The sequence below is a fragment of the Mandrillus leucophaeus genome, unplaced genomic scaffold (assembly GCF_000951045.1).
Source record: "Mandrillus leucophaeus isolate KB7577 unplaced genomic scaffold, Mleu.le_1.0 Scaffold67, whole genome shotgun sequence".
NCBI classification, from domain to species: Eukaryota; Metazoa; Chordata; class Mammalia; order Primates; family Cercopithecidae; genus Mandrillus; species Mandrillus leucophaeus.
This window is the reverse complement of record NW_012107252.1, coordinates 4,973,076-4,984,094: the sequence shown is the minus strand read 5'-3', so window position 1 is coordinate 4,984,094 and position 11,019 is coordinate 4,973,076. Positions and strand designations below refer to the sequence as shown.

Below are 11,019 nucleotides of genomic sequence, written 5' to 3'. Positions count from 1 at the left end.
CCTCCTGAGTAGCTGGGACTACAGGTGCCCACCACCGCGCCCGGCTAATTTTTTGTATTTTTAGTAGAGACAGGGTTTCACCGTGGTCTCGATCTCCTGACCTTGTGAGCCGCCCGCCTCGGCCTCCCAAAGTGCTGGGATTACAGGCGTGAACCACCACGTCCGGCCACCTAGGAACAGTCTTAACCAAGTAAGTGAAAGATCTTTACAATGAAAACTATAAGACCTTTTTTTTTTTCTTTTTTTGATCCAATGTCTTGCTCTGTTGCCAAGGCTAGAGTGCAGTGGTGTGATCTTGGCTCACTGCAACCTCTGCCTCCCGGCTTCAAGCGATTCTTGTGCCTCAGCCTCCTGAGTAGCTGGGACTACAGGTGTGCCACCATGCCTGGCTAATTTTTGCATTTTTAGTGGAGATGGGGTTTCACCACATTGGCCAGGCTATAAACTATAAAACATTGATGAAATTGAAGAGGACACCAAAAAATGGAAAGATATTGTTCATGAATTGAAAGAATCAATATTGTTAAAATGTCTATACTACCTAAAACAGTCTGCAGATTCAGTGCAGTCCCCATCAAAATACCAGTGACACTCTTCACAGAAATAGAAAAAATAATCCTCAAATTTTAGAACCACAAAAGACCTAGAATAGCCAAAACCATCCTGAGCAAAAAGAACAAAACTGGAGGAATCACATTACTTGACTTCAAATTATACCACAGAGCTTTATTGTAACCAAAACAACATGAGAATACTGGCATAAAAACAGACACATAGGCTGGGCGTGGTGGCTCATGCGTATAATCCCAGCGCTTTAGGAGGCCTAGGAGGGTGGATCACTTGAGCCCAGGAGTTTGAGACGAGCCTGGGCAACTTGACGAAACCTTGTCTTTATAAAAAAAAGTACAAAAATTAGCTGGGTGTGGTTGTATGCATCTGTAGTCCCAGCTACTTGGGAGGCTAAGTTGGGAGGATCACCTGAGCCTTAGGAGGTCGAGGCTTCAGTGAGCTGTGATCACGCCACTCCATTCTAGCCTGGGCAACAGAGTGAGACCCTGTCTCAAAACAAAACAAAAACAAAAAACCAGACACACAGACCAATGGAACAGAATAGAGAACCCGGAAATAAATCCATATACCTACAGTTAACTCAATTTCAACAAAGGTGCTAAGAACATACGCTGGGGAAAGGACAATCTCTTCAATAAATGGTGCTGGGAAAACAGGATATCCATGTGCAGAAGAAAAATCTAGTAAAAAATCTGATCAAAATGGATTAAAGACTTAAATCTAAGACCTCAAACGACTACAAGGAAACATTGGGAAAACTTTCCAGGATATTGGTTTGGGCAAAGATTTCTTGAGTAATATCCCCAAAGTACAGGTAACCAAAGCAAAAATGGACACGTGATCACATGAAGTTAAAAAGCTTCTGCACAGGAAATGAAGCAGTCAACAAAGTGAAGAGACAACCCACAGAATGGGAGAAAATATTTGAAACTACCCATTTGACAAAGAATTAATAACCAGAATATATAAGGAGTTCAGACAACTCTATAGGAAAAAGTCTAACAATCTGATTAAAAAATGGGCAAAAGATCTGAACAGACATTTCTCAAAAGGAGGCATGCAATGGCAAACAGATCTATGTAAAGTTGCTCAACATATTGATCATCAGAGAAATGCAAATCAAAACTATAATGAATTATCATCTCACCCTTAAAATGGCTTTTATTCAAAAGATGGGCAAATAATGCTAACCAAGATGTGGAGAAGAGGGAACCCTTGTACACTATTGATGGAAGTGTAAATTAGTACAGCCACTATGGAGAACACTATGGAGGTCCCTCAAAATAGTAAAAATAGAGCTACGATGTGATATAGCAATCCCACTGCTGAATATATACCCAAAAGAAACGATATCAGTATATCGAAGAGACGTTTGCACTCTCATGTTTATTACAGCACTGTTTACAATAGCCAAGATTTGGAAGCAACCTAAATGTTCAATAGATGAATGTGGCACCTATACGAATGGATTATTCAGCCATAAAAAAATGAGATCCTCTTTTTTGCAACAACATGGATAGAACTTGAGGACATCATGTTAAGTGAAATAAGTCAGGCACAGAAAGACAAACTTTGCATATTCTTACTCATTGCTAAAGCTAAATATTAAGACAATTGAACTCATGGAGATAGATAATAGAATGATGGTTACCAGAGGGTGGGAAGGGTAGTGTGTTGGGGGTGTTGAGTGGGAAATGCGATGGTTAATAGGTACAATAATATAGTTGGATAGAATGAATAAAATTTAGTATTCGATAGCACAACAGAGTGACTACAATCAGCAATAATTCATTATATATTTTAGAATAACTGGGAGAGTACAATTGGAATGTTTGTAACACAAATGATGAATGCTTGAGGTGATGGATACCTCATTTACCCTGATGTGATTATTACACATTGTATGCCTGTATCAAAATATCTTGTGTATCCTATAAATATATATACCCACTATGTACCCATAAAAATTAAAAAGAGTATATATCTCAAAAATGAAAAAGTCAGTTGATGGCAAACTTATCGAATTGTTCAGTTTAGCAGACAACTATGTTTTATATAGTCAACAATGTTTTATGTACTTTACATATGTTTTGTATATTACTTTAATATCTTTTAGTTTTCTAAAGTTTCTTTTTTCTTTTCTGTCTCTGTTCAAATTATAATCAGCCTAGCCTTCCTCTGCACTTAAGTCTCTGTTCTTTTTTCTACCCAGATGATTAACTTAACTCCTACAACTCTCATAGTGGAAAAATACTGAGCTAAGTAATAATGAAATGGAAGAAGTTTGAGCTTTGGTGCTGGATAGAACTTGGTTCCAGTTTTGGTTCTACTAGCTCTGTGTTCTTAGGCAAGTTACTTCATCTTCTGAGCCTATATTTCTTTTTCTGTAAAATGGAGATCAGACCTATCTTGCTGGTTTTTTTTTTTTTTTTTGAGACGGAGTCTCGCTCTGTCGCCCAGGCTGTAGTGTAGTGGTATAATCTCAGCTCACTGCACTCTCTGCCTCTCAGGTGCAAGGGATTCTCAAAGTGCTGGGATTACAGGTGTGAGCCACTGTGCCTGGCCACATTTTGAGATTAAATGAGGAAATGCTTGTAAAATTCCTGATGTTTAAAAAAAAAAAACAGTGGCCAGGTGCAGTTCACACCTGTAATCTTAGCACTTTGGGAGGCTGAGGTGGGAGGATCACTTGAGGCCAGGAGTTCAAGACCAGTCTGGGCAATATAGTGAAACCTTGTGTTTCAAAAAAAAAAAAAAAAAGCTATCAAGGGTGAGACCTATGACTCTGGGTTTTAAACAAGCTTCTCAGGTAGTTTGAAGCACATTATCAACAGACATACTTTGAGAAATGCACTATCCTTGGCTCCTTGGTTTCAAGTCTAGCTTTGCTAGTAAATAGGTTATAGCATTGACTTTTAGCATTTCCACTTTCTAGGCCTTGTGTTTCTTCAAATATAAAATGAATGACTGAAGTTGGTGTTTTCTACTGGCTCTAAAATTAAGAAAATTTGTTTTTTAAAATTATTATTTTTTTTAGTGATGGGGGTCTTGCTGTGTTGCCCAGTCTGGTCTTGAACTGGCAGGCATGATGGCACACACCTGTAGTCCCAGCTACACAGGTGGCTGAGGCAGGGGGATTGCCTGAGCCCGGGAATTTGAGGCTGCAGTGAGTTGTGATAGCACCACTGCACTCCAACCTGGGCTTGGATTACAGGAATGAGCCCCTGCACCTGACCTTATTTTATTTTATTTTTATTTTTATTATTTAATTTATTTACTTTGAGACAGAATGTCGCTCTTGTTGCCCAGGCTGGAGTATAATGGCATGATCTCGGCTGACTGAAACTTCTGCCTCCCGAGTTCAAGCAATTCTCCTGCCTCAGCCTCCCGAGTAGCTGGGATTACAGGTGGCTGCCACCAAGCCCAGCTAATTTTTTTTGTAATTTTAGTAGAGACAGGGTTTTGCCACGTTGGCCAAGCTGGTCTCGAACTCATGACCTCAGGTGATCTGACTGCCTCGGTCTCCCAAAGTGCTGCGATTTTACAGGTGTGAGTCACGTGCCCGGCCTCTATTTTATTTTTAAAATTCCGTTTATATTTTAGATTCAGGAGGTATGTGTACAGGTTTGTTATAAGGGTGTATTGTGTGGTGCTGAGGTTTGGGCTCCTATTGATCCCACCACCGAGATAGTGAACATAGTGCCCAACAGGAAGTTTTTCAGCCCCTGCCTGCCTCCCTCGTTTTGGAGCCTCTAGTGTCTGTTGTTCCCAACTTTATGTTTGTGTGAACCCAAGATTTAGCTCCTAGTTATAAGTGAGAACATGCGATATTTGGTTTTCTGTTTCTGCTTTGGTTCACTTAGAATAATGGCTTCCAGCTGCATGTTGCTGCAAAGGACATGATTTCATTCTTTTTTGTGACTGCAAATTTTTTGTCTTATAACCCTAAAATTTTTTGAGACAGGGTCTTGCTCTGTTGCCCAGGCGGAGTGCAGTGGTTCTATCACAGCTCACTGCAGCCTCAAACTCCTGGGGTCAGGCAATCCTCCTGCTTCAGCCACCTGTGTGGCTGGGACTACAGATGTGTACCATCATGCCTGGCTAATTTTTACATTTTTTCATAGAGACGAGGTCTCACTCTGTTGCCCTGACTGGTCTCAAACTCCTGAGCTCAAGTGATCCTCTTGCCTTGGCCTCCCAAAGTGTTAGGATTATAGGTATGAGCTACTGTGGCCAGGTAACCCTAAATTTTTGTTCTTGTGGATGTAAATATTTGGTCTGGTGGTGCTGATGCCACTTTTTGGCATAGGTTCAATAGAGGTACTTCAATGTTTTGTTATTTGGGAACTCAGAGTGTTCTTCCTTCTTTGAAGACTGTGGTAGAACTAGATTAACTAGATTCAGGGAGATCTCATGGAACCTCAGGATGCAGTTAGGCCTTAAGATTTGGGGATTAGAGCAGAATAGGGAATTCAAAAAGTTCCCTTTCTTTTTTTTCTTTCTTTGAAGATTGGCCCCAATCTCTTGACTTCTTCTGCCTTCAGGCTGTATTATAGAAAATGGCCCTGGCCGGCAGCTCCTGAGTTTACATGGCTTCTATTTTAGAAAGCCGCCATATTGAGACTGGACTATCTTAATTCCAGTTGCACATTGCCAGGAAAGAAACTGTGGTTGTACACACTGGGTACAGTGCTGACTTCTGGCAATGGATAAGGAGGCAGACTCATGTTGCTAAGATGGCCCTGGGATTCCTGCCACTTTTCTTTGAGTTGCAGAGCTGGTTAGAAGTGGTGGTGGTGGTAAACTGAGTAGGTATCCACCTCCTTTATGAAAGCATTTCACTAATTGAGGAGTCACAATATTGTATTTTGCATAGAACCCTTACAATTGAGTCTCATGGAAAAAAGTAGAAATAGGGAGAGACAGGCTAAAAGAAAAAGTAGGCTTGTGCTTTTATTCTTAGTTATGTACCAGATGGGATGGAGCCTTCTATAGTTACTTCTACTGGACTATGCTTTTTCATCAACAGTAAATTTTTAGATTGCTTTTGGATATAGTTTTCGTTTTAAAAAATTATATAATATGTAATTTTGAAGTTTCCTTGTAATGTTTGTTTTATATATTTGGAATTAATTTTTGAAATAAAGAGAAAATTATATGAGGCTATAAAGGGTATTGGTAGAAAGAAGCACAGGCTTTTGAATCAGATGGGCTTTGTACTTTAATTTTTTTTCTTTTTTCTTTTTTTTTTTCGGGACAGTGTCTCACTCTGTTGCCCAGGCTGGAGTGCAGTGGCACGGTCTCGGCTCACTGGAACCCCTGCCTCCTGGGTTAAAGTAATTCTCCTACTTCAACCTCCTGAGTAGCTGAGATTACAGGTGCTTGCCACCACGCCTGGCCAATTTTTATATTTTTAGTAGAGATGGGGTTTCACCATGTTGGCCAGGCTGGTCTCAAACTCTTGACCTCAAGTGATCCGCCTGCCTTGGCCTCCCAAAGTGCTGGGATTACAGGCGTGAGCCACTGCACCCAGCTTCCATTTTAATTTTATCTCTGCCTTTTAGTGACTGATTTCTTGATCTCTCTGTGAAATGAACATAATCTTTATATCATGGATTATCTGAGAATCAAATGGCATATGTCAAGCTCTTATACTGTGTTTCCTAGAAAGTAGGTGCTCAATGAATGATAGATATTATCATTGTCATTTTGTTACTTAGAATGTAATTGGTGATCTTCATGATATTCTACTCATGGTAAAGACTAGCTATATCTTGGGCTTTAAATATATCAGTGTTATTTGAGGGTAAAGACATACAGCATTTTTTGGATCTGAAAACCAGGAACTAGAATGTGAAAGGAAATATTTTTGCATTGAGTATTTATTGCTTTGCATGTATTTATTCATTAAAGATTTCAGTGGAAATTTTTTTGATCTCTTGTTTAGTGTCAAACCAGAAGAGAAGTACAATTCAACAAAAATTTATGTGTGGAGTTCCTTCTTAAAAGAAGAAAAAAGTGATTATTGAGACTATGGATCGGAGCAAACGGAATTCAATTGCAGGTTTTCCTCCACGTGTGGAGCGTCTTGAAGAGTTTGAAGGAGGTGGTGGAGGAGATGGAAATGTGAGCCAGGTGGGAAGAGTTTGGCCATCTTCGTATCGAGCTCTTATAAGTGCCTTTTCCAGACTGACGCGTTTGGATGATTTCACCTGTGAAAAAATAGGGTCTGGCTTCTTTTCTGAAGTGTTCAAGGTGAGTGATACTTCAGCTTTTCTCATATTGTCTTGCTGTGGTCACATTTACTGCAGGTTGACAGTTGTGTTTAATTAGAATGTAGGGTTTGCCTAATCAAGGTGCTGTGGATCTTGAACACAGTTCTAAATTCTCCTTTCAAGCTATTTATTAACTTATATTAAGATTTTTTTTTGAATCCCAAAAATAATGTGCTGGTTAAAAATTCAAATAACATAGGAGTCTCTTCCACCTCACCTCTACCCCCAGCCACACATGTGTGTATGTATCCACACATACATTCTCCAGTAATAACCACTATTAACAATTCGGTGTGTATACTTCTGGACCCCTTCTGTGCTTATACATATATTATTTACACACCTTATATACATATATTAAAATTATATATATACACACCCACATATATAGTTTTTGTTTGCTTATCTTCAGTAAAATTGATAGCTGGGTGCGATGGCATGCACCTGTAGTCCGAGCTACTCAGGAGGCTTGCTTGAGGCTGTGAGTTTGAGAGCAACCTGGGCAACATAGCAAGGCCCTGTCTCAAAAAAATATAAGCTCATAATGCTCCTGAGCAATCATATTTCACTAGTTCACTCATTCCCTCAAGAGAATATTTTGTACCTTTTCTTCTCTCATCAAATCCCGGTATTTCCTCTCTAGTCCTCATTGTCAGTAATTAATGAATTGCTTCCCAATTCACTGAGAAAATTGAAGCAAGCAGAAGAGAACTTCCACAGACTCCCATTACTACAAATAGCTATCAACACACATCTTTACCCAGTTACTTGGCCTTTATACCTTGTGCTATGGATCAACTACCCATGCTCCTAAGTCCATTATTTCTGTTTATATTGTACATTCCATTTCTACTTGCCTACTAATAGGCATTGCCTAAGAAATTCTCCCCTCTCTTTTCTACATTGTATTTTCACTACTAAGTGTTACCATTAACATGTTAAAAAAATTCTTTTAAGGAAAAACAAAAAACAAAAAAAAAAAACCCAAACATTTTGGCTCTGTTATTTCCCCTTTATTTTATTTTATTTTATTTTATTTTTTATTTTTTTGAGATGGAGTCTCAGTCTGTCGCCCAGGCTGGGGTACGGTGGCGCAATCTTGGCCCACTACAACCTCTGCTTCCCAGGTTCAAGCAATTCTCCTTCCTCAGCCTCCCTAGTAGCTGGGATTACAGGCGCCCGCAACCATGCCTGGCTAATTTTTATATTTTTAGTAGAGACAGAGTTTCACCATTTTGGCCAGGCTAGTCTTGAACTCCTGACCTCAAGTGATCTGCCCACCTCAGCCTCCCAAAGTGCTGGGATTACAGGCATGAGCCACTGCACCCAACCTATTTTATTCTATTCTGTTATTTTTTGAGACAGGGTTTCGCTCTGTCACCCAGTCTAGAGTGCAGTGTGGTATGATCGTGGCTTACTGCAGTCTTGACCTCCCTGGGCTCAGATGATCCTCCCACCTCAGCCTCCAGAGTAACTGGGACTACAGGTGCATGAGACCATGCCCAGCTAATTTTTGTATTTTTTGGAGAGCTGGGGTTTCACCTTGTTGCCTAGGCTGTTCTTGAACTCCTGAGCTCAAGTGATCAGCCTGCCTTGGCTTCCCAAAGTGTTGGGATTACAGGTAAGAGCCACCACGTCCAGCTCCTATTGTTTCTTTTATTAATAGGTATACTTTCCCATGTCTTGTTTTTTTTTTTTTTTTGGACCAAAACAACTGTAGAGTTGTCTCTATGTACCATTTCCAGCTTTCTTTCTAGTCTTTCTCTAAAATATTTTTTATTGCAGTAAAATATATATAACATAAATTTACTATCTTAGCCATTTTTTAAACGTGGAGTTCAGTGTCATTAATTATATTTACAATGTTGTACAACCATCCCCATTATCCTTTTCCAGAACTTTCTCATCATCCTAAACAGAATCTCTGTACCTATGAAACATTAACTCACTAATTCTCCCTTCTGTAACTGTAAATAGGTTCATTGCCCAATGCACATGGCAAGTCAATAAGCTGAGACACCAGGTTGCAGCAGAGAAAGGTTTAATCATAGGGCCACCAAATGAGGAGATGGAGGGAAACCTCAAATTCATCTCCCCTAGGAGATTGGGGCTAAGGTTTTTAAGGGTTTTGAAGTGGGCCGAAGTGTGGCAATTATTTATTTGTTAAAGAGTACAGGGTGAAGTCATGGGACAGGGAGATGAAGAAGCCGTATTCTCTTGCAGATCCTGTTCCTCTGTGGGGGTCTTCAAACTGGTTGCTGGAATTCAGGGGTGTGAAAAACATATTAAGCAATCCGTAAACAAAAGCCTTACGATTATGTCAGAGATCCTGTTATAGGAAAGATGGGGATGGAAATAAAATCTTAAATTTTATGATCCTAATGTCAGAACTCCTATTCTGTAGGAACAATAGGGATGCAAATAGTCAGTATCTAGTGCTATGTGACTTTTTAGCAACCAGGAAGTGGGCCAAAGTGAGGCCTGATTAATGCTTAATTATAACTATATTTCTGTCCAGAACCTGGCATGCACTCGTTGTGAACCCCATGGGGGCAGTTTCACTCCCACCCCCTAATATCTTCTTTCTGTTTTTATGAATTTGCTTATTCTAGGCACCCTATATAAGTGGATTAATATAATATTTATCCATTTGTGTCAGAGTTAATTCACTTAGCATAATGTTTTCAGGGTTATTCATGTTGTAGCATATATCAGAATTTCATTCCTTTTTATGGCTAATACTGCATTATATGTATAGGTCATATTTTATCTGTCTGTTGATGGAGTTGTTTCTACCTTTTGGCTATTTTGCATAATGCTGCTATGAATACCGATATACAAGTATCTGTTTTGTTCTTTGCTTGCAATTCTTTTGGGTATTTAGCTGTAAATAGAATTGCTGAGTCATATGAGTAATTCTATGTTTAACTTTAAGAAAACATTATGGTAAAATACATACAAAATTTACCATTTTGCCTGGGTATCGTGGTTCACGCCTGTAATCCCAGCACTTTGAGAGGCCAAGACAGGAGAATTGCCTGAGCCCAGGAGTTTGAGACCAACCTGGGCAACATGACGATACTCTGTCTCTGGGAGAAAAATAAAATAAAAATTTTAAAAAAATAAATTTTTTTTCTTACTATCTTAACAGTATTTAAGTATGTTAAGTACATACTTAACACAACTATTAAGTATGTACACATGGATGTGCCTCCAAACTCCAGAACTTTTTCATTTTGCAAAACTGAAACTCTGTACCCATTAAACAACTCCCCATTTCTCCATTCCCCCCAACTCCTGGCAACCACTATCCTACTTTATTTCTAAGAGTTTGATTACCCTAGATATCTCATGTAAGTGAAAACATACAGTATTTGTCTTTTTTTGACTGCCTTATTTCACCTAGTCAGTCTATGTTTAACTTTTTTCTGTAGCGGTTGTGCCATTTTACAGTTCTATCAGCAATACGTAAGGGTTCCAGTTTCTCCACGTGCTCACTGGCACTTATTTTTCTTTTTCATGGTAATAATTCTATTTGGTGTGAAAAGTGGTATATCATTGTGGTTTTGATTTGCATTTTTCTAAACGACTAGTGATATCTAGCATCTTTTCATGTGCTTATTGACCTTTTTTGTATATCTTCTTGGAGAAATGTGTATTTGAGTCCTTTCTCATTTTTGAATTGCATTGTATTTATATATTTTATATATAGGGAATATTTATCCCTTACCAGATATATGATTTGCAAATATTTTCTCACAATTTGTAGTTTGTCTTTTCACTCCCATGATGGTGTCCTTTTTTGCACAGAAATTTTAAATTCTGATTAAGTCAAATTAATTTTTTCTTTTGTTACCTTTTGCTTTTTATGCCAATCCAAGGAATCATCACCAAATCCAATATCATGAAGATTTTCCACAATGTTTTCTTCTAAGAGTTTTATAGTTTTAGCTCTTACATTTAGGTTATTGATCATTTTAAGTTAATTTTTCAATGTGGTATAAAGTAAAGGCCCCATTTCATTCTTTTGCTTGTGGATAACAAGTTTTACAAACACTATTTGTTGAAAAGACTGTCCTTTCTGCATTGAGTGATTTTGGCGCTCTTCATGTCACAATTAACCATGTTAGCGAGGGTTGATCTCTCTCTCTCTCTCTCTCTCTCTCTCCCCCCC

The 11,019-nt window shown here is 38.9% G+C and overlaps 1 protein-coding gene across 2 annotated transcripts in view; it reads left to right on the top strand.

Annotated features, from left to right (window-relative positions):
* TESK2 (testis-specific kinase 2) overlaps positions 1 to 11,019 on the top strand; it is a 180,379-nt gene that overhangs the window by 40,509 nt on the left and 128,851 nt on the right. Inside the window, exon 2 of one of the 2 annotated variants that reach the window (XM_012001871.1) lies at positions 6,518 to 6,825. The exons of the other annotated variant lie outside the window; for it this stretch is intronic. Within the exon in view, the coding sequence (XP_011857261.1) occupies positions 6,604 to 6,825 (222 nt within the window). The 5' untranslated portion in view covers positions 6,518 to 6,603. The remainder of the gene's footprint in view (positions 1 to 6,517; positions 6,826 to 11,019) is intronic. 2 annotated transcript variants of the gene reach the window in all.